At 34.2% G+C, this 25,000-nt stretch overlaps 1 protein-coding gene across 1 annotated transcript in view; it reads right to left on the reverse strand.

The window, feature by feature from the left end:
- Nucleotides 1-523: 523 nt before the first annotated feature.
- Nucleotides 524-25,000, reverse strand: part of LOC142340335 (uncharacterized) — a 46,944-nt gene continuing 22,467 nt past the window's right edge. The window contains exons 4-6 of the mRNA XM_075390910.1: nt 12,932-13,030; nt 11,468-11,628; nt 524-808 (exon numbers count right to left, since the gene is read on the reverse strand). Of these exons, the coding sequence (XP_075247025.1) occupies nt 577-808; nt 11,468-11,628; nt 12,932-13,030 (492 nt within the window). The 3' untranslated portion in view covers nt 524-576. The remainder of the gene's footprint in view (nt 809-11,467; nt 11,629-12,931; nt 13,031-25,000) is intronic.

Here is a 25,000-nt window from a genome sequence, read left to right on the forward strand (position 1 = left end):
CAGTATAGTTTGGAATATTAGATATGAAATTAGGCTTAAATCTAGCTTTGAGAACTTTTGGATATTAGTGTATGATTTTAATATTTATATATATATATATATATATATATATACATATATATATATATATAACATACATAAAATATAAATATATATATATTATATATATATATATATTTTATATATATATATATATATATATATATATATATATATATATATATATATATATATATATATATATATATATATATATATATATATATATATGTATATATATATATATATATATATATATATATATATATATATATATATATATATATATATATATATATACATGAAATCACAGAGTTCTGCATGCATAAGAAAAATGCAAGAATGACAAAATGGTTTTAATAAAGCGTAAATTTATTGTACGTTAAATTGAAAAACAGAAATAGAAAATAAATCAACCCAGGTCCACAATGCAACAATGATATCACCGATCAGGACTAAAAATGTTTCAAATAAGGAAGGATATAGAGGTCCTGGGTGAGGTCAAACCCAATAAGAGGTGCTGATCAGATTTTGTTTTCAGGTAGCATTTTCCACAATACCATCTAAAATAGCCCACTGCATACCACACCCGTCTCCGTCTTTCTTGTGTGTGTCGTCTCTGAAGTTGGCAGTCCATGAATTAGTATATGCACAAGTTGGGTTCTCACTGATACCTCCACAATTTCCACTACTGAATCGGTCAAATTTGAAACAGATGCGGGTGTTATTCAGCCACATGGGAGCACTGAGCCCAGTTTTAATCATCCACCTATAATTTTCAGTAGTTTTGGTTCTCACTCCACAAGATAACCAGGGGCATTTTTTCAGAGTTGAAAGATATTTAATAATATATGATTCGAGGCCCAGACAACATCCGAGGCCCAGAAGACAACCTGAAAAAAAAAAACGACTATTGTTTTGGGTCTTTCCCATTATAGCCCCCCATTATGGTATATTTACCATGATTGGGGGTGCTAAAAAATGGAAAAGAAGAACAGCTTTTTGATGCTTTAGATTAATACTTTTGATGCTATTTATTTCTTTTTGTTGATGCTTTTTTATAATTCGCTTTTTAAATTAACCTATTTTGTCAGGTCTTCAACATTTTTCTCCGGAGTTTCTTAGGAAGTTCTCGTTAATGAAAACTTTTTGACTCGTTAATTAAAAGTTTTCGGCTCGTTAAGGAAAATTTAACTAGCTCGTTAATGATCAGACTTTAGGCAGACATAAGCCAGGCTGCAGACTTTGGAAGCATATTTTATTAGGTTGCTCGACCATGTAACAGAAACGTACTTTAACCCCCCCCCCCCCCCCCCAGCTTGTGCGTTTTTAATCTTCTGATCATTTATTACGGGTAACACATTCTATAGGGAACCGTAGTTGTTATAAGCTGTGTAAATTTAACTGAATTCAGTTCAAGGTTTGACGATGACAAATCTAATAATGAGGTCACAAAATCACAACGAAGAGTCACATCGGTGATTTTTTTTTGGAAAGAAGAATGTAAAATTCTTTCACGTAATTTACATTAATCGTGATTTATAAAACTCGAAATCACGTCATCGATTCTTCATTAATACAAACAAAGTGAAGAATCTGTAGAAAAATATTGATAATACTTAGAATAAACCATGATTTCCTAGAAATCATATATGGATCACATACGATTTCATTGGATTCATTTAAGGACTGTACTAGGAAATACGTTGTTCGTCCGTCATATATGATACTTATATGACAGGTAAGCGGTTGTGATCGGAGTTTCTACCACAGACAATATTGAGACCTGTTTGAGACCAGCGATATATTTCAGTATTATTCCCTTTTCATAGATTCGATCTAGGCGTTTTATTTGCTCCTTTGCCCAAAAATATCCAACATTTCGATTCGAAGGAAATCTTGTGGGAAGACATCGTCATGATGAGTACTGACGCATATCAGATATTCAGCATCAATGAATCTTCATCTAACAGTTATTTTAAAATATGATTTGGATGTATATATTGTTTAGAAAACCTCAGAATAAAAAAAATTGTCAAAAATGACAACGAAATTTGTTTACTCCATTTTTTAAACCATTTATTGGACTTACTAATTTTGAAACTGAACAGATCAAATTGCAGAATTTGTTTTTATTCATGGACAAAAGACACTTAGGCTGCGATAGAGATCAGCTAACAAACTTATTATATTGCCCACGAATCTAATAGTGGACAAAAAGAGTAATCAGATGAGTTGAAATTAATTAAATGAATATTAAACGCATAAATAGTTATAAATATAATACATGAATAATGAAATTACTTTTCGTGCGCGATTGTAAGCATTGTAAAATGATCTCAATCTCTACTTTTTCCGAGGCAAAATTTTTTTGTTTCTGACTGCTCTCAAATCATAAGCAGTCATTGTTTTGGAAAAACTTTCATGAAGCTTTTCTAGACATCAGAATTTATAAACGAAATACTTTTTAATGACCGTTAACAACAATCTTGCCAGCCATATTGGAGTTTTATATATATGGAATCTATGTAAATTTAGAGACCTAAACTTGGCCATGAAAAACTGAACACTGCTCAAAAGGCTGTTAAATTGAGATGTTATATGAAAGGTTACAAAGAAAGCCTGAAAAGTGTTGGAAATATTCAAGTTTCAGGGTATCTTGTCAACCAATACAGAGATCATACAAATTTGTAAAGCCATGTTAAATACATATTTCTAACATCAAAAACAGAAAACCATGGAAAGGACTCAGTGAACAGTTCAATGAACAATCTTTTGTTTAAGACAGTATCGAGAAAAAATTTAAACTGAGTTCAACGTGATGATTTCTTGACAACTCTGTATCAAAACATAAATTGTTATGGTTCCCATACCATAGTCTATTGCTGACGATTATCTTGCAAGATATTGCAAGAATTTCGCAGGAGTCCGCTAAGATTACGCACCATGTTGCAAGATCTTGTAGAATTCTTGCAAAATAGCAGTCGGATATGAACGAAGCTTGCAAAGTAAGCGTCGATCATGTAAGACCCTTGCAAGATAAGCGTCGAACTCTTTGGGCAGGGTTTATATGTCTTCTTAGTCTCAGCTGATTATTTTGGTACTTGCTACCTCATAATAACTCAAAAAGAAGGGGGGTCACAGAAAAGTCTCATTTATGGAACGAAATATCGAATAAAACATTTTAAATCATAACCTGGAAGATAGTGGAGGCCTTTTAATGATCTTTTTAGTGCTAACCAATCTATTCACAATTGGTTTGTATAGAATGAACCACCGAAACCATCATTAAACAACTTTTCTGGAAACGAATTTATCAATTACGTCATTGAAGGCAAAGTGACATGAAAATTTCTGTTATGAACCGAGAGCTCCATTCAATGTACTGAACTCATAAGAGAATGTGCCTGATCCAAAAGATGTCATTCGAGATCACCTTTAAATTTTTGTATGGTCTTCTTATTTATTGTATCAAAGAAGCCATACAACCATACATGCCGCACGTATGGTTTGCACGAAACATTTATGGTGGTCAACCCGGGTGATCTTGGAGTTAATCGGTCTTTAAGATGGCACTTCTTTCTTCACCATTTTTTGATGTCTATCTTGCAAAATCTTGTAATACTCTTGCAAGATAGGCGTTCAGATCTTGCGTCTTGCAAAATAAGAGTAATTTGTAAAAAAAAAACTTGCAAGATAGGCGTCGAAGTTCGTCTACGGTAATTCATTTCTAAAGTCGCTGTTAGAGATTTGCTTGCCAAATAACACATGTATAATTGTAGTTTCGATTTCGCCAACTGTTATATGATATAGTATACAATAGTCATTGTCATTTCTAGTGCTAAAACCCCTAATTTCATTTAATCTTTAATTTAATTCAGTTTAGTCCTTTTTTCATTTTGTTCAATCTTGATTTGAAGATCAAATCTTCCTCGTTCATGCCTGCTAAATTTGTTTAGTTAACATTGTGATTTAATTGTCTGTTCAGTCTGTCTGCTCGTTTTGTTTTACCGCAAAATTCTATTTTAGTTATGATACGTTATGATCAAATTGCGGATCAAAATTCTGCTGTTCCTATTTATTCATTCTCTGGAATCTAAATTCAATTTTCAGTTGACTCTCTTTAATTCTAATTCCGCTCCGCAAATCAGTCAACTCAGATTATCAGATATAACTCTAGTTTCGCTAAGCAAAATTTCGGTCTAAAAGATTTCACTGTATTTGGGACGCGAATACCATTTAAAAGTGAGGCTCAGAAAGTTTAATCAACGAAATACAAATTTAGTAATGGAAACGCTCCGCAAAATCACTAATAATTTCGTAGCAGCTGAATTTGTAAACTCGCTCAGCAAACACACCCAACTACAGAAGACGATTTCTGTACGACATGGCGCAGTCAGCTCGCGAATCATGTAAGACCCCACATTCCCTTGAACCGTTATGGAAACGGGCTACATCGGACCCTCCAATACGATGGGAGAAGGGGTGCATCCAAGTGAAACTAGCAATCCCTGCAAGGGAGCACATAACGTTGGACACACTACTCCAACCAAAGCCAATACAGGTAAAACTACCGGTGGAGCCAAAATACCAAATGGCCATCGAGGATGCAACAGAGCAAACGGAACGGGATCGTCAAATCCGCAACAGTCAGTTGAAGCTCAAATGGGAATTGAAATGCCAGAAAATTACGGAGGCAGGTATTTTGTGTGGCGAAAGACCATGGTCACAATGTGATCAAAAGTGTGTCTCACTCCTCTATCTCAGCATTGGGACGGAAATAAGACGTCTTTTTTCTCATGAAGCAAAAATTTTCTCATGATAACATCTACGACCTCTCTACTCTCAAACTATGTGAAATGATGGAAATAGCTTTCATACGACCCAGAATCATCACTTTCAATCGCTATGTGTTTTTTTTCGCGGAAACAGGAGAAGGGTGAAACTGTGGAACAAATCTATAGCATTTTGAAAGAATTAGCGGAAAACTGCGACTTCGAAAATCGAGAGGAAGTGATAATCAGAGAGATCATCATCACTAAAATGTTGGATGATGAGGTTCAATGTGAACTCCTCCGTGATGCAGTAGACCCCGAAAGAGCCATCAGAATAGCCGTCAATATGGAGATGGGACATCAAAACCAACAGCGAATATCTTCCAACAACAACAACAACAACAACGCAAATGGCCCTGCAATTAATGCCAAACAATCCTTCAGTAGATTTCGCGGCGCGAATGCACGCGGAAATCAATCAGGCAGAAATTCATACAATTGAGCAGCAACTGTCCAGTGTAGAGGTTGTGGCCAAACTTGGACTTCAACGCATCGTCAGGTTTGCGCTGCTCTGGGTAAGAAATATAATCATTGTAGTCTGATCAATCATTTTGCAAAGGTATGTCGGAAAAAATCAAATAATACAAGAAGTTCTCGTCAAGACATTTGCATTAATAATGAAGAAAGTTCTGAAAATACAGAGCAAAACGTAAATCCAGAGAATCAAAATGTAAATTACATAAACTACAGTGAACAGTTTAATTCTGAATACGACTCTTTTGAAAATAATTATGTTGCAATGTAGGAAAATATTAATACACTTCAAATGGCTTTGCAAAATATGGCGTTAAAAATTGGAAATACGGATTACTATTTGCTCCTCGATTCTGATATAGGCTGTACTATCAAAAATATGTCACTTGCCAAGGAGATAATGTTGAATTGCATGCAAGCACAATGGTCAGGGAAAAACCACTTGAACCCAAATCTTTTTCCAACGATATAGTTGAAACACTCGGAACTTTGAAAACACCAGTTAATTTTAGCGATTGGAAAACTCAAAAAGCAAAAATCGCGGTAGTTGCAGACGGTTTCCGACCTATTCTTTGACGTGATCTTTTCGATCAATTAGCAATAACTATTTAGCAAAAGCCGTGAACGAACATAGAAGTAAATATTGTTGAAACACCTTGTGTAATAAAACAATCTCTGGCCAAAAAATTTCCCGAATTATTTTCAAGAATGGGAAAATGAAAACATTATACTGTCAACTCAAAATTTCATAGAAGTTATCGCGTCACACATCAAAAACGGAGAAAAGTGCCCCAATCCACCTTCAACCAAAAGTAAAGATCGAACTCAGAAAATTACTAAACGAAGGACATATTGAAAAATTGTAAAGCTGTTCCCACCAGTTTTTTATATCTCCAATCGTTATCACAGTCAAAAACGATCACTCAATCAAAATAACTTTAGATTCTAATCTAAGATCTCGAACAGAGCCATACAAAAAAATAAGTACAAGATGCCAAATATCGATTCCTTGATTCAAACTATATTACAAACACTGTCAAATGCACCGCAAGAAACAGCTCACTTTACGACACTTGATTTGCAGTACGCGTATAGCCAAATAACTTTACATCGCGATAAGGCCCGCCATTGTAGCTTTAATATAGTAAGCGGAGATATGACCGGCACCTACCGTTTTAAAACGGGATTTTAGGGATTACGGATATGCCTGCCGAATTTCAGCAAGCAATTGATTGTACGCTCGCCGGCCTGACTAACACATTCCGTTTTCTGGACAATATATTGATAGTACGTAGAGGTAGAATTGAACATCATCTTGATCTTGTACGAAAATGTTTATTTAAACTAGATCAGGAAAATCTTTGTATCAACTTAGCAAAACGCCATTTCGCGAAAGATCAAATTGAACGGCTCGGACATGGTATCACTCAAACAGGCATTACATCATCATCCAATAAAACTGATGCCCTTGAAAAATTATCTTCACCCTCAAATCTCAAAAAATTGCGATCTTCTATGGGATCAGTACATCATCTCGGTAAATTTAAACCAAATTTTTTCCAAATGTGTCACCCACTTAGACCTCTACTTAAGAAAAATACAAAAGTTGTCTGGACAGATGACCATGAACAACATTTCAAATTGATAAAAATGAAAATTGCAGAAACAACGGAAAAAAACATTTTAACCCCGATCTGGAAACACGTATAAAATGCGATGCTTCTCGTAAAAGTTTGGGTTTTGCATTAGAGCAGCGTACTCGAACGGATGGCATACTGTAACTTTTGCATCACGCTTCTTAATTTCAGTGGAAGATTGATATAGCGTTAACGAGATTGAATTATTGGGTGTTGTTTGGTCCGTCGAATATTATTTTATGGTAAGCCCTGCACTGTCATAACCGATCATAGAGCGTTGTTATCTATATTGAGAGAAAACAGAGCTAAAAAAATAGTATAGTAGCCGCCTAACACGTGGGGTCGATAGACTTTTACATTTTGGTTTCTCAATAAATCATCTTCCTGGCTCCAAAATGGGATTAATCGATTATATCTCGCGCGAACCTCAGCAAAAAGCTGTTAATATTTCCACTTATGATGAACATTTCATTGTTGCTAAATTGGACGCAATTAAACGCAGTGCGAAACGCTTTTTATTAAATGCAGAAAATTATACTGCTTTTGCGGAGTGAAATCCGCTTATAAAACCGGCCTCGAATAATCCGGATTCCAATGACAAATTATGCAGTGAAATTGCACAGCGAAATTGAGAATATTCGGCGATTACGCAGATTGGCAATACAATTAGCAAATTAACTCCAAATAACTCTCATTCCAATGCCAAAATCGAGAACGCGAATGTTCGCTTTTTGCCTTAAATCACTCTACGATCGGTAGGATAAAGATTTAAGTAGTTTTCGACAAATTGCCAAAAAATTCCACATTGTTTTAATGATGTCGCACTCTGAAGATGAAACATTTATGCAACTGAAACACTCAACACCATCAGAAGCACGGTTTGCCGATGAAGCAGGCCCATCTACAGCCCCATCGATACCAGCAACACCATCTACCCCAAATACGGATACAACGACAGTGACTTCACCATCAACAGATGATCTCTATACACACGCCTTTAACTTTGCCTTGTCAAAAATCTTTTCCAGTACCCTGATGGCCAGTCTCACATTAAAGGACGCAATCCTCAAGGAAATCAGAGATTGTTTACTAACGGACAATGAGGATAGGTTCCGCCAAATCAGCCCCTATATACACAGTTTTTGAAAATATCACCACGTAAAGAACGGCTGCGTCTGTATTGACGATCGGATCGCCATCCCCAACTCTATAAAGGACGCATACGTGGAAGAGATCCGTGCCACACATCCAGGGAGTTGGGGAATGACGGATATGGCGCCACATGCTTGGTGGCCGTACATGCATCGGGACATCATTACAAAAACGGCCAAATGTAACCCTTGCGTCAAAATCGGTAAAAATTTGAAGTCTATCATTCCTTCTAGTAATTAGACACCATTAAATTTGTGTAAAGTACCAAATGAAGAAAATCAAATTGATTTTGGCAGACCAATCTATGATGAAAAGAATCAAGAAGTCTACTTTCTTGCATCTATAGATCGATTCTCTAAATTCCCCACGGCGGAGGTATCCGACAGAGCAAATCCAGAAAATATTTTAAAGTTTCTTCAAGAGTATGTTTTGCTACGTGGAATCCCTCGTACGATTAGACTAGATCAAGCGCAGTGCAACATTGGCCATCAAATAAAAGTCTTTTGTAATCAAAATAATATGCAGTTAATTGTAGCTCCAATACACGATCACAGAGCAGTTGGACTAGTTGAGAGGCTCACTCAAACAATCAAAAATCGCTTAGCTTGTATTAAAACAGCGGCGCAAAATCACTTTAATTTGAAAGCATCGATAAACTCTGTTATTTATCAACTACGTATATGTCGCCAAAAGACTATTAGTGTTTCACCGTTTGAAGCGCATTTTGGTACAAAAGCAAATACTCCACTAAGTAAAATTTAAACCGAGCCTGATTCTAGTAGTCTCCTATATAAACCGTTTTTGAAAAAATATTTGGACATGGAGACAGCACGCTGGGACGAGTTAATCTCAGTCGAGCAGTGGTACAATGATGTGAGAAGCGACATCGATCTGGAAATGAGTAGAGACCAACTAAGCAAGGACGCAGTACAACGGTGTAATGCAGACCCAAATAAAAAAACCGAGAGTAATTCCGCACCCAGACGTTGGTCAAGCAGTACCCAGAACTGAGGCTTCGCTAACATTGAAACTGGCGAAGAAAAAGCCCAAAAGCAAACGATCAAAAAAGAGTCTGAACGGTCTTTACGAGGTTCTCGCACCCGGGTCATCTGTGATAAAATCTGATGCATACACATCAATCATAAAAGAATCGGGAAAACAGGAGGTGACTATAAGAAAATCTGATTAAGCCAGATTTGGAACTAAAGCAGAGAGACAAACTGAAATGAAAAATTACGCTGAAAGGAGACCAAAAATACCATCGGGGAAATTACAGAAGACCTGATCAACCATCATGCCAAAGAAGCAAGACGGAAATTGGATGGCAACAAAAAGATAAAACACAAAATAATTGCAGATGACATGAGTGCAGTATCATCAATACATTCGAATGTTTCGAGAACGTTGCGGGTGCGCATGTCGACGAGTCCAAAGAAAACTCTTGTACCCGCACCATCGCAACAACCTACAGAAACGGTGATCGATTTTGCACCTCAAAGATCCCTACCGCAGACAACGATAGTAGTCGTGGAGCCGCCAACCCGACCGAAACGAAAGGCAGCTACTAAAGCCGCAGAAGCATTACAAACCTCTCAAAAACGCAAACGCTCTTTCCCATCAGTAACTGAGTAGGATGAATCACTAGCTTCAACACAAACTTGTGCGCCAATTGTATCATCTACTTTGGCACCATCAAGACAAAAGCGAAGGCAGATGATAAAGCAGCAGCAAATACAGAATAAATCAATTGTATTAAAAATTCAAAAAATTTGCCTCCAGTAATCAGGATCACGAAACAGATTTTACAGTAGGCCCCTGTTCACCAGTTCAATCGTTTTCAACACAATACTACGTCTCTCCGAGTTATGAAAGACCCGAAAATTCATTGACAGTTCGCGAGGCGGAATGCACCCATAAAAGTGATTCAGATTAAGTAAAACTCTTCACAAACATTATAGTATTAATTATAGTAACCAGTGCATATTTTACAAATTTTCGTTTTATTTGAACTTTATTTCATTTTGTTCAATCTTGATTTGAAGATCAAATCTTCCTCGTTCATGCCCGCTAAATTTATTTACTTAACCTTGTAATTTAATTGTCTGTTCATGATGTCTGCTCGTTTTGTTTTACCGCAAATTTCCATTTTAGTTATGATACGTTATGATAAAATTGATGATCAAAATTCTGCGGTTCCTATTTATTCATTCTCTTGAATCTAAATTCAATTTTCAGTTGACTCTCTTTGATTTTAGTTCGGCTCCGCGAATCACTCAACTCAGAATATCAGATATAACTCTAGTTTCTCTAAGCGAAACATCAGTCTAAAATTTATTCCGGTATTTGCGACGCGAATACCATTTAAAAGTGAGGCTCAGAAAGTTTAATCTACGAAATACAAATTAAGTAGTGGAAACGCTCCGCGAAATCACTAATAATTTCGTAGCAGCTGAATTCGTAAACTCGCTCAGCAAACACACTCTACTACAGAAGACGATTTCTGTACGACTTGTTAAACCCATTTAAAAAATCAAATCGATTTAAAGTCATAAATTAGGAAATAATATGTTGCGATTATAATTCCCTTTTAGCTGAAATTAGCGCTTCACCATAACAGCAATAAATTATGAAGTCTTGAAAACTGCAATAGCAAGATTTTGGACAAAATTTGAACCATTAAAATAACGTAATTTTGATAAAAAAAATTGATATATGTACCTTGCCATGTTGCAGTATATGGCAGCTGTTGCCTCTAATTCTAGTCTGCGTTGGGTGCTGGCTTCATGTATGCATTAACAAACGTAGTGCATTTTTTGAAATACTGTTTTATATAATTGGACCATTTATGGTTCGCCGGAGAACTATAAAAGAACAATTTAGGAACCATAAATAGCACATGCAACCATATTTTTTAAATATGCCAAGACGTCAAACTTTTAAAATAAACGTGTTTGGAGGCTTAAAGAAGGCAGAATTGTCATATTTGACTCTTTGATACCATATAAGGTTCATATGTGGATTTATTAGCAATCATAGCAGCATCGTTTAAGAAATTATGCGTAGAGCCATTGATGTTTCTGGATACGGACAAGTAATCAATGTTTACGAAAAAGCAAAATGGTCTTGCTAAAACCAACTGATAAACATGGAAACGTTATTAGTGTTTCACTGTCAAACTGAAAGTATTACAACATTTAATACGTTTTGAACCAAAAATTTTTGCTGCAAAGGAATTATAATCGCAACATATCATAGAATGGCACCGGTGCTGAAATGACCGAAACGTGGCAATATATAGAGAAAAAATATTTAGAAAAAGTTGTGTCAAACCTCATTCTGCAACCGCCAGACTTGGGACTAGTGTTGTCTTTGTAGACAATGTACTCATTTACAGAAACACACTCTGTGATGTGATTGTCAGAATCACTCTGTCCATTTCCGCATTGCTCTGGAGCATTATGATCTCCGTAGTATTTGAAGCACAATTCGACCTAAACCATTTTGTCTAAAAATTAGACGGATTTGAACTTTTTCATTATTTAATTCTGAAGTTGAGTGAAACAGAAGTTGACGATATGAAAAAGACTTTGCTGGTACTTATAGTTGTTGGCTATGTACCCAGTGTTTATTTTCAGATAACAATGAGGATTGAAGTGTCCAAAAACAGTTTTAAAAAAACAAAATCTTAATGTGTACCTTTGTATTTATATCCCATGAGGTAGCCAAAAAAAACAAAGAACCATTCTCCATTAACAGGAAACAGTGTTATAGAAAATCATAAATCAACAAAAGCAAAAAGCGGAATGAAGAACGAGAGACTGCCTGTGTGAGAATGAGCATTAGGAGTCGTTTGACGAAAACGAACTTTGCTGGCCTAAGGGGGGGATTGTAGACAAAGCTTACGAATTTGTGAAGCCTACTTGCTATCTTTTGTAAGTAGAATTCACGTGAAATTAACTCACCATTTTAGCCGCACAATTCACAACGTAACTTTTTCAACACATTTTAATAATTTTTGTAATTAAAATTCCAATGTATGCGTAGTTCATTTGCATCACAACTGTGTTAAAGTGAACAAATTAAGAGAACAAAATTTAACCTAATAAAAACTAATCTCGTAAATTTAACTAAAATCAGAACTAGATCAGATTAATTTCAGAAGTTTCCCTCATGAACTATGAATCAATCCTTTTAAATCCTTTCACAAAAAAGTTCAACTGCATTTGATAACTCAAAAGAAAACAAAATGATTCATGAAAAAGTTCATTTTCTCGGTAGCAGTGTTCGATCTCGATCTCGACATTCCACCTTTTGCAGCGCCAAGTGTCAATAAACAAGATTTGACAATAAAAAAGGGAATATTTTTTGTGTGTGTCTGTGTGTATGTGTGTGTGTATGAACCAATTGGACAGAGGCCAGAAGTGTACGTGGAAGGCTTCCAATAAACAGAACTTGTTGATTATGAGCAATTGAGGCCATCTAACTTTGTATAGTCAAACGACAGAAGAGCAGCAGAAATATTGGCTACTACTTTAAACGGTTTCATCATTGAAACGTCATCAGTTTACACTGGCCAGGAAAAAAGGCAGTTGACAAAAACAGCGGAGATCGAGATTATCTAACGATTGTGGGTTATTTAACCTTAACCACTTTTCCAGTGTCAAATGTATAACGGTATTACAGATGAAAGTGATTATTAAGAGAAAAATATTTAGAAAAAGTTGTGTCAAACCTCATTCTGCAAAAGCCAGACTTGTGACTAGTATTGTCTTTGTAGACAATGTACTCAATTACAGAAACACACTCTGTGATGTGATTGTCAGAATCACTCTGTATGCTCCCGCATTGCTCTGGAGCATTATGATCTCCGTAGTATTTGAAGCACAATTCGACCTAAACCATTTTGTCTAAAAATTAGTCGGATTTGAACTTTTTCATTATTTAATTCTGAAGTTGAGTGAAACAGAAGTTGACGATATGAAAAAGACTTTGGTGGTACTTATAGTTGTTGGCTATGTACCGAGTGTTTATTTTCAGATGACAATGAAGATTGAAGTGTCCAAAACCAGTTTCAAGAAAAAATTAAAATCTTAATGTGTACCTTTATATTTATATCCCATGAGGTAGCCAAAAAAAAACAAAAACAAAGAACCATTCTCCATTAACAGGAAACAATGTTATAGAAAATCATAAATCAACAAAAGCAAAAAGCGGAAGAAAGAACGAGAGACTGCCTGTGTGAGAATGAGCATTACAAGTCTTTTGACGAAAACGAACTTTGCTGGCCTAAGGGGGGATTGTAGACAAAGCTTACGAATTTGTGAAGCCTACTTGCTATCTTTTGTAAGTAGAATTCACGTGAAATTAACTCACCATTTTAGTCGCACAATTCACAACGTAACTTTTTCAACACATTTTAATAATTTTTGTAATTAAAATACCAATGTATGCGTAGTTCATTTGCATCACAACTGTCTTAAAGTGAACAAATTAAGAGAACAAAATTTAACCTAATAAAAACTAGTCTCGTAAATTTAACTAAAATCAGAACTAGATGAGATTAATTTCAGAAGTTTCCCTCATGAACTATGAATCAATCCTTTTAAATCCTTTCACAAAAAAGTTCAACTGCATTTGATAACTCAATAGAAAACAAAATGATTCATGAAAAAGTTCATTTTCTTGCTAGCAGTGTTCGATCTCGATCTCGACATTCCACCTTTTGCATCGCCAAGTGTCAATAAACAAGATTTGACAATGAAAAAGGGAATAGTGTTTGTGTGTGTGTGTGTGTGTGTGTGTGTGTGTGTGTGTGTGTGTGTGTGTGTGTGTATGAACCAATTGGACAGACGCCAGAAGTGTACGTGGAAGGCTTCCAATAAACAGAACTTGTTAATTATGAGCAATTGAGGCCATCCAATTTTGTAGAGTCAAACGAAAGAAGAGCAGCAGAAACATTGGCCACTACATTAAACGGTTTCATTATTGAAACGTCATCAGTTTACACTGGCCAGGAAAAAAAGGCAGTTGACAAAAACAGCGGAGATCGAGATTATCTAATGATTGTGGGTTATTTATCCTTAACCACTTTTCCAGTGTCAAATGTATAACGGTATTACAGATGAAAGTGATTATTAAGAGAAAAATATTTAGAAAAAGTTGTGTCAAACCTCATTCTGCAACCGCCAGACTTGGGACTAGTGTTGTCTTTTTAGACAATGTACTCATTTACAGAAACACACTCTGTGATGTGATTGTCAGAATCACTTTGTCTATTTCCGCATTGCCCTGGAGCATTATGATCTCCATAGTATTTGAAGCACAATTCGACCTGAACCATTTTCTCTAAAAATGAGTCGGATTTGAACTTTTTCATTATTTAATTCTGAAGTTGAGTGAAACAGAAGGTGACGATATGAAAAAGACTTTGGTGCTCCTTATAGTTGTTGGCTATGTACCCAGTGTTTTTTTCAGATAACAATGAGGATTGAAGTGTCCAAAAACAGTTTCAAAAAAATTAAAATCTTAATGTGTACCTTTATATTTATATCCCATGAGGTAGCTAAAAAAGAACAAAAACAAAGAACCATTCTCCGTTAACAGGAAACAGTGTTATAGAAAATCATAAATCAACAAATGCAAAAAGCGGAATGAAGAACGAGAGATTGCCTGTGTGAGAATGAGCATTACGAGTCGTTTGACGAAAACGAATTTTGCTGGCCTAAGGGGGAGATTGTAGACAAAGCTTACGAATTTGTGAAACCTTCTTGCTATCTTTTGTAAGTAGAATTCACGTGAAATTTACTCACCATTTTAGCAGCACAATTCACAACGTAACCTTTTCAACACATTTTAATAATTTTCGTAACTAAAATTCACAATGTATGCGTAGTTCATTTGCATTACAACTGGGTTAAAGTGAACAAATTACGAGAACAAAATTTAACCTAATAAAAACTAATCTCGTAAATTTAACTAAAATCAGAACTAGATCAGATTAATTTCAGAAGTTTCCCTCATAAACTATGAATCAATCCTTTTATATCCGTTCACAAAAAAAGTTCAACTGAATTTGATAACTCAATAGAAAACAAAATGATTCATGAAAAAGTTCATTTTCTTGGTAGCAGTGTTCGATCTCGATCTCGACATTCCACTTTTTGCAGCGCCAAGTGTCAATAAACAAGATTTGACAATGAAAAAGGGAATAGTGTTTGTGTGTGTGTGTGTGTGTGTGTGTGTGTGTGTGTATGAACCAATTGGACAGACGCCAGAAGTGTACGTGGAAGTCTTCTAAAAAACAGAACTTGTTGATTATGAGCAATTGAGGCCATCTAATTTTCGTAGAGTCAAACGACAGAAGAGCAGCAGAAACATTGGCCACTATATTAAACGGTTTCATCATTGAAACGTCATAAGTTTACACTGGCCAGGAAAAAAGGCAGTTGACTAAAACAGCGGAGATCGAGATTATATATTGATTGCGGGTTATTTATCCTTAACCACTTTTCTAGTGTCAAATGTATAACGGTATCACAGATGAAAGTGAATATTAAGAGGAAAATATTTAGAAAAAGTTGTGTCAAACCTCATTCTGCAACCGCCAGACTTGGGACTAGTGTTGTCTTTGTAGACAATGTACTCATTTACAGAAACACACTCTGTGATGTGATTGTCAGAATCACTTTGTCTATTTCCGCATTGCTCTGGAAAATTATGATCTCCGTAGTCTTTGAAGCACAGTTCGACCTAAACCATTTTCTCTAAAAATGAGTCGGATTTGAACTTTTTCATTAATAATTCTGAAGTTGAGTGAAACAGAAGTTGACGATATGAAAAAGACTTTGGTGCTCCTTATAGTTGTTGGCTATGTACCCAGTGTTTTTTTCAGATAACAATGAGGATTGAAGTGTCCAAAAACAGTTTCAAAAAAATTAAAATCTTAATGTGTACCTTTATATTTATATCCCATGAGGTAGCTAAAAAAGAACAAAAACAAAGAACCATTCTCCGTTAACAGGAAACAGTGTTATAGAAAATCATAAATCAACAAAAGCAAAAAGCGGAATGAAGAACGAGAGATTGCCTGTGTGAGAATGAGCATTACGAGTCGTTTGACGAAAACGAATTTTGCTGGCCTAAGGGGGAGATTGTAGACAAAGCTTACGAATTTGTGAAACCTTCTTGCTATCTTTTGTAAGTAGAATTCACGTGAAATTTACTCACCATTTTAGCAGCACAATTCACAACGTAACCTTTTCAACACATTTTAATAATTTTCGTAACTAAAATTCACAATGTATGCGTAGTTCATTTGCATTACAACTGGGTTAAAGTGAACAAATTAAGAGAACAAAATTTAACCTAATAAAAACTAATCTCGTAAATTTAACTAAAATCAGAACTAGATCAGATTAATTTCAGAAGTTTCCCTCATAAACTATGAATCAATCCTTTTATATCCGTTCACAAAAAAAGTTCAACTGAATTTGATAACTCAATAGAAAACAAAATGATTCATGAAAAAGTTCATTTTCTTGGTAGCAGTGTTCGATCTCGATCTCGACATTCCACTTTTTGCAGCGCCAAGTGTCAATAAACAAGATTTGACAATGAAAAAGGGAATAGTGTTTGTGTGTGTGTGTGTGTGTGTGTGTGTGTGTGTGTGTGTGTATGAACCAATTGGACAGACGCCAGAAGTGTACGTGGAAGTCTTCTAAAAAACAGAACTTGTTGATTATGAGCAATTGAGGCCATCTAATTTTCGTAGAGTCAAACGACAGAAGAGCAGCAGAAACATTGGCCACTATATTAAACGGTTTCATCATTGAAACGTCATAAGTTTACACTGGCCAGGAAAAAAGGCAGTTGACTAAAACAGCGGAGATCGAGATTATATATTGATTGCGGGTTATTTATCCTTAACCACTTTTCTAGTGTCAAATGTATAACGGTATCACAGATGAAAGTGAATATTAAGAGGAAAATATTTAGAAAAAGTTGTGTCAAACCTCATTCTGCAACCGCCAGACTTGGGACTAGTGTTGTCTTTGTAGACAATGTACTCATTTACAGAAACACACTCTGTGATGTGATTGTCAGAATCACTTTGTCTATTTCCGCATTGCTCTGGAAAATTATGATCTCCGTAGTCTTTGAAGCACAGTTCGACCTAACCCATTTTCTCTAAAAATGAGTCGGATTTGAACTTTTTCATTAATAATTCTGAAGTTGAGTGAAACAGAAGTTGACGATATGAAAAAGACTTTGGTGCTCCTTATAGTTGTTGGCTATGTACCCAGTGTTTTTTTCAGATAACAATGAGGATTGAAGTGTCCAAAAACAGTTTCAAAAAAATTAAAATCTTAATGTGTACCTTTATATTTATATCCCATGAGGTAGCTAAAAAAGAACAAAAACAAAGAACCATTCTCCGTTAACAGGAAACAGTGTTATAGAAAATCATAAATCAACAAAAGCAAAAAGCGGAATGAAGAACGAGAGATTGCCTGTGTGAGAATGAGCATTACGAGTCGTTTGACGAAAACGAATTTTGCTGGCCTAAGGGGGAGATTGTAGACAAAGCTTACGAATTTGTGAAACCTTCTTGCTATCTTTTGTAAGTAGAATTCACGTGAAATTTACTCACCATTTTAGCAGCACAATTCACAACGTAACCTTTTCAACACATTTTAATAATTTTCGTAACTAAAATTCACAATGTATGCGTAGTTCATTTGCATTACAACTGGGTTAAAGTGAACAAATTAAGAGAACAAAATTTAACCTAATAAAAACTAATCTCGTAAATTTAACTAAAATCAGAACTAGATCAGATTAATTTCAGAAGTTTCCCTCATAAACTATGAATCAATCCTTTTATATCCGTTCACAAAAAAAGTTCAACTGAATTCGATAACTCAATAGAAAACAAAATGATTCATGAAAAAGTTCATTTTCTTGGTAGCAGTGTTCGATCTCGATCTCGACATTCCACTTTTTGCAGCGCCAAGTGTCAATAAACAAGATTTGACAATGAAAAAGGGAATAGTGTTTGTGTGTGTGTGTGTGTGTGTGTGTGTGTGTGTGTGTGTGTGTGTATGAACCAATTGGACAGACGCCAGAAGTGTACGTGGAAGTCTTCTAAAAAACAGAACTTGTTGATTATGAGCAATTGAGGCCATGCCATCTAATTTTCGTAGAGTCAAACGACAGAAGAGCAGCAGAAACATTGGCCACTATATTAAACGGTTTCATCATTGAAACGTCATAAGTTTACACTGGCCAGGAAAAAAGGCAGTTGACAAAAACAGCGGAGATCGAGATTATCTATTGATTGCGGGTTATTTATCCTTAACCACTTTTCTAGTGTCAAATGTATAACGGTATCACAGATGAAAGTGATTATTAAGAGGAAAATATTTAGAAAAAGTTGTGTCAAACCTCATTCTGCAACCGCCAGACTTGGGACTAGTGTTGTCTTTGTAGACAATGTACTCATTTACAGAAACACACTCTGTGAGGTGATTGTCAGAATCACTTCTTCTATTTCCGCATTGCTCTGGAGCATTATGATCTCCGTAGTATTTGAAGCACAATTCGATCTAAACCATTTTCTCTAAAAATGAGTCGGATTTGAACTTTTTCATTATTTAATTCTGAAGTTGAGTGAAACAGAAGTTGACGATATGAAAAAGACTTTGGTGGTACTTATAGTTGTTGGCTATGTAACCAGTGTTTATTTTCAGATAACAATGAGGATTGAAGTGTCGCAAAAACAGTTTCAAAAAAATGAAAATCTTAATGTGTACCTTTATATTTATATCCCATGAGGTAGCCAAATAAAAAACAGAGAACCATTCTCCGTTAACAGGAAACAGTGTTATAGAAAATCATAAATCAAAAAAAGCAAAAAGCGGAATGAAGAACGAGAGACTGCCTGTGTGAGAATGAGCATTACGAGTCGTTTGACGAAAACGAACTTTGCTGGCCTAAGTGGGGGATTGTAGACTAAGCTTATGAATTTGTGAAACCTACTTGCTATCTTTTGTAAGTAGATTTCACGTGAAATTTACTCACCATTTTAGCCGCACAATTCACAACGTAACTTTTTCAACACAGTTTAAAAATTTTTGTAATTAAAATTCCAATGTATGCGTAGTTCATTTGCATCACAACTGTGTTAAAGTGAACAGATTAAGAGAACAAAATTTAACCTAATAAAAACTAATCTCGTAAATTTAACTAAAATCAGAACTAGATCAGATTAATTTCAGAAGTTTCCCTCATAAACTATGAATCAATCCTTTTAAATCCTTTCACAAAAAAGTTCAACTGCATTTCATAACTCAATAGAAAACAAAATGATTCATGAAAAAGTTCATTTTCTTGGTAGCAGTGTTCGATCTCGATCTCGATATTCCACCTTTTGCAGCGCCAAGTGTCAATAAACAAGATTTGACAATGAAAAAGGGAATAATGTTTGTGTGTGTGTGTGTGTGTGTGTATGAACCAATTGGACAGACGACAGAAGTGTACGTGGAAGGCTTCTAACAAACAGAACTTGTTGATTATGAGCAATTGAGGCCATCTAATTTTTGTAGAGTCAAACGACAGAAGAGCAGCAGAAACATTGGCCACTACATTAAACGGTTTCGTCATTGAAACGTCATAAGCTTACACTGGCCAGGAAAAAAGGCAGTTGACAAAAACAGCGGAGATCGAGATTATCTATTGATTGTGGGTTATTTATCCTTAACCACTTTTCTAGTGTCAAATGTATAACAGTATTACAGATGAAAGTAATTATTAAGAGGAAAATATTTAGAAAAATTTGTGTCAAACCTCATTCTGCAACCGCCAGACTTGGGACTAGTGTTGTCTTTTTAGACAATGTACTCATTTACAGAAACACACTCTGTGATGTGATTGTCAGAATCACTTTGTCTATTTCCGCATTGCCCTGGAGCATTATGATCTCCATAGTATTTGAAGCACAATTCGACCTGAACCATTTTCTCTAAAAATGAGTCGGATTTGAACTTTTTCATTATTTAATTCTGAAGTTGAGTGAAACAGAAGGTGACGATATGAAAAAGACTTTGGTGGTACTTATAGTTGTTGGCTATGTACCCAGTGTTTATTTTCAGATAACAATGAGGATTGAAGTGTCCAAAAACAGTTTCAAAAAAATTAAAATCTTAATGTGTACCTCTATATTCAAATCCCTTGAGGTAGCCAAAAAAAACAAAATCAAAGAACCATTCTCCGTTAACAGGAAATTGTGTTATAGAAAATCATAAATCAACAAAAGCAAAAAGCGAAATGAAGAACGAGAGACTGCCTGTGTGAGAATGAGCATTACAAGTCGTTTGACGAAAACGAACTTTGCTGGCCTAACAAGGGGAATTGTAGACAAAGCTTACGAATTTGTGAAACCTACTTGCTATCTTTTGTAAGTAGAATTCACGTGAAATTTACTCACCATTTTAGCCGCACAATTCACAACGTAACTTTTTCAACACATTTAAATAATTTTTGTAATTAAAATTCCAAGGTATGCGTAGTTCATTTGCATCACAACTGTGTTAAAGTGAACAAATTAAGAGAACAAAATTTAACCTAATAAAAACTAATCTCGTAAATTTAACTAAAATCAGAACTAGATGATGAGATTAATTTCAGAAGTTTACCTCATGAACTATGATTTAATCCTTTTAAATCCTTTCACAAAAAAGTTCAACTGCATTTGATAACTCAATAGAAAACAAAATGATTCATGAAAAAGTTCATTTTCTTGCTAGCAGTGTTCGATCTCGATCTCGACATTCCACCTTTTGCATCGCCAAGCGTCAATAAACAAGATTTGACAATGAAAAAGGGAATAGTGTTTGTGTGTGTGTGTGTGTGTGTGTATGAACCAATTGGACAGACGCCAGAAGTGTACGTGGAAGGCTTCCAATAAACAGAACTTGTTAATTATGAGCAATTGAGGCCATCCAATTTTGTAGAGTCAAACGAAAGAAGAGCAGCAGAAACATTGGCCACTACATTAAACGGTTTCATTATTGAAACGTCATCAGTTTACACTGGCCAGGAAAAAAAGGCAGTTGACAAAAACAGCGGAGATCGAGATTATCTAATGATTGTGGGTTATTTATCCTTAACCACTTTTCCAGTGTCAAATGTATTACGGTATTACAGATGAAAGTGATTATTGAGCAATATTTTTGAAAAAAAAATTAAAAACGCTTGTTCGTTCACGTTCATAAACAGCTGAGGAATATTTATGAAAAAATCAACCATTCTTGTTTGTTACTGCTCCTCAATAGTTAGGATAACAATCAAAAAATCAAACGCTAACCTGATGGATATTCAAAGAACTTAAATTTGTATCCGTACTTGCAGTGTTATGGCTTTTTTTGCAGTGAGGGCACTTTTATGAAGGACAGATACGAAATGAATGAAACTGGAGAAAATTTAGGCAACTGATATATTAAATTAAAAGAGTCAACTTCAAAAGAGACGGACAAATAAAATTACAGCTGAGAAATATGAAAGAGAAAATACCAAATAGAAGACGAACATTTCTGAAAAGAAAATCAAATAGATTCATTAAGGATTAAGTTTTAGAAGTTAGTGAAACTCAAATTTCTTTTTTGTTTTTTTTACAATAATTATTCCTCTTGTTTGTCAATCTGATGCGTTCAAATGAGTTCTTTTGAAGAATTTTGGAAATATTGTAACATGAAAAATGACGTTCGCTCATCGTGTTGCATCAAAACTATTCAAGCGTACAAATGTTTTTTTTTTAAATGTTTAAAAATCCGTCAAATCTAACTCAAAATGTCACCTGAAAACTCTTACAAAAAACATACTTATGGTCCTCATATTCATTATCTCAATTTGCTATTCATGATTGTTCTTGAACAGATGAGCACACTTTGACATCATTAAAAAGTGCCCTGTTTAGTCAAACAGCTTTATTTCCTTAAGTTTTTTGTTGAAGTTAACCCACAGCCTTCTAATGCATCGGTTGATTAATGGGTTAAAACGAGGCCCAAGGCCATAGAATCGAACCGTTAATAACAAGTATCAAAAAGCAGTAGTATTATTAACCTTATTAACAGACGTACATAACAAAATGCGTCAAGTAATTCAACTATCAATTTACATCACCTGCAGTCTTCTTAACAAATACAAAAGTCAAAGTCATGTACATATGTGAACAAAGAGGTTCGGTAATGTGCGATTGTACATAAGATTTCGACCCCGCTCATCCACAATTTTGGCATAATTGTTTACCAAATGAGGAACAGATAAAAAAAAACCCCAAAAATTCAAGTTTTTTTCAAAAAAAAAACTGGTGTATGAACAAAAAGATCGCCACCAAAGCAAATAACTCAGAGGAACAAAAAGATAGCCTCCAAAGTAACAAACTCAGTGTAGTTGAAAATGCTGCATAAGATTGATGAGATATGCCAATATTAAGAAAGCGAGTCAAGATGAACAGCAGAATCAAACAACAACAAACATTAATTACATAAAAAATTTATGTCCGTTTTAAAAACAAAAGCTAATAACAAAGTCAAAATAGCATCAGAAAAAACTGAAACTAAACAAAATAGCTCGTAATTCAACAAGAAAGATACAGACCAAGTCCAAAATAAGGCTTGGTAACAATTAGACAATAAAGAACAACAACAGTAAAATTCAAAAAAAAATCGCTTACTTTTTTTAAAAAACATTTAATTTCAAAGTAATGAAAACCATTAGAAATCGACTAAAATATAACATAGATTTACGGTTATCAATGCTTCTGTAGAAAGGAATTGAGAACTGTTGGTGTTCAATTTTCTATGCCGTTACAAAAAGAACAACGAATAGGCAACCAACAAAATATCGATTAAAATTTGCCAGAAAACGCTTTCGAAGCCGTAAAGCCATGCTTTGGGCCTCAAAATCTGTTCGAGTGCACTTTCTTCGAGCACTGATGATGTCATATTTGACTTTTCAGTAAAAATAACTAGGTAAAAAGTAGACAAAAAGAAAAAAAAGGCAAATTTAGGTAATATTTGAATTTTTTTTTCGAAAAAAAAGAATGTTTCCAAAGTCATGAAAGCCATTAATTATAAAAAGAAATAGGTTCCTTTATTCTGCCAAAGGAAATCATTACGACCTGCACTTATCAAGAATATGTGTTACGTCTAAAAAAGAATCTGAAATAGGACGAAAACCAAAAATTAGTTTACTTTTTTGTGTGAAAAACCGGTGTCTTAGCCAAAAAAAGTCATATAGAAATCATTTGAAAGCTTAGATTTTGCGACAACATTCACTTTTTACGCCGTCCGTTGTCAACAATAATTTCATATTCGGCCTGTAAATAACGAGACTAGGTAACTAACAGACAAAAAAAGGAAGAAAAAAAATTGCAAAGTTAAAAAATGTTTTTTTTTTTTAATTTTGGAAAATAATTCTTTTCAAAGTCATGAAAGCCATCAGCTATCTCCTAATATCATAATATCGGCTCATGTATTCTTCTTGTAAATGCCAAAGAAGCCCTGTCATTGTACAGACAATTTCATACGACTAAAAAAAAGCAAAAACGACAGTTAAAGACAAAATTAAAAAAAAAATTACTTAAATTCTTCGAGAAAGTAGTGTCGGAGCCGAGAAAACCATAATCTATATCTATAAAGATTTTAATATTTTCAATGGTGCCTTACTTTGAACGCCATTAATGTGAATTTTTGACTGTCAATAACGTGATAATGTGATAAAACTAGGAAAACTGAAAAATGTGCAAACACTTTAAAAAAATATGAAATCTAGTAGTACCAAAGCCAGAAAACCATAAACTAAGAAGTAAAACCGCAATAGAGGACAAATTTCATATCGGTAGAAAAAAGAGTCTTTCGCTTTTTTGCTGACACTAAGCTACAAATTGACAAAAATCTATTCAAAAATTGGCAAATTTCTATAAGCCATTTTTTATTTAAAAATCAAATGTCTTTGGAAGTCAAAAACGACCATAAACTATCAAGTAAAACACTAGATGCGTTAACTTGCAGCTGATAAGAAAGCCAATTGGACCTATCACTACTGAGCTTTGATTTGAAATGTTCTGTTTTTTTACCTAATATAAGAAAGATCGACTAAATTAATTTAAAAAAAGACCGATTGATTAAAATCCGAAATAGTTTTGGATTTTAACAGTCCAAGATTGGTCCCAAACTAGCCCTGCTAATGCTGTTTGTCCACCAGAAACACCTGTTTCTTCGAATATGGTAGATATAGATACTTTGTTAGTTAAAAAATCAAAAATAAATGCTGCATTTTTGATAATCACAGATTAAAGTTAGCAAAAAAACAGAAATTTTAATTACAGAGCACCCTTAACGGAAGTTGAAGTAGAAATAATTTTCGTTTGACACTACAACGATTGTGTTAGTGGTGTTTTGTCGTGTACTTATTATAACAATAATAATAATAATAATAAATATAATAATAATAATAATAATAATAATAATATTAATAATAATAATAATAATAATAATAATAATAATAATATGAATATGAATAATAATAAAAATAATAATAATAATAATAATAATAATAGTAATAAAAATAACAATAGTATTAAAAACAAAAAATATTATAAAGAATAATAATAATGATAATATTAATAATAATAATATTAATAATAAAATAATAATAATAATAATAATAATCAAACTATAATAATATTGATAAAAGTAATAATAATAGTAATAATAAAATTAAAATTTTTAACATTATAAACAATATTATTACTACTACTAATAATAATAATAATAATAATAATTTTAATAATAATAGTAATAA

The sequence above is a fragment of the Convolutriloba macropyga genome, chromosome 5 (assembly GCF_964194025.1).
Source record: "Convolutriloba macropyga chromosome 5, txConMacr16.3, whole genome shotgun sequence".
Classification (NCBI taxonomy): Eukaryota; Metazoa; Xenacoelomorpha; order Acoela; family Convolutidae; genus Convolutriloba; species Convolutriloba macropyga.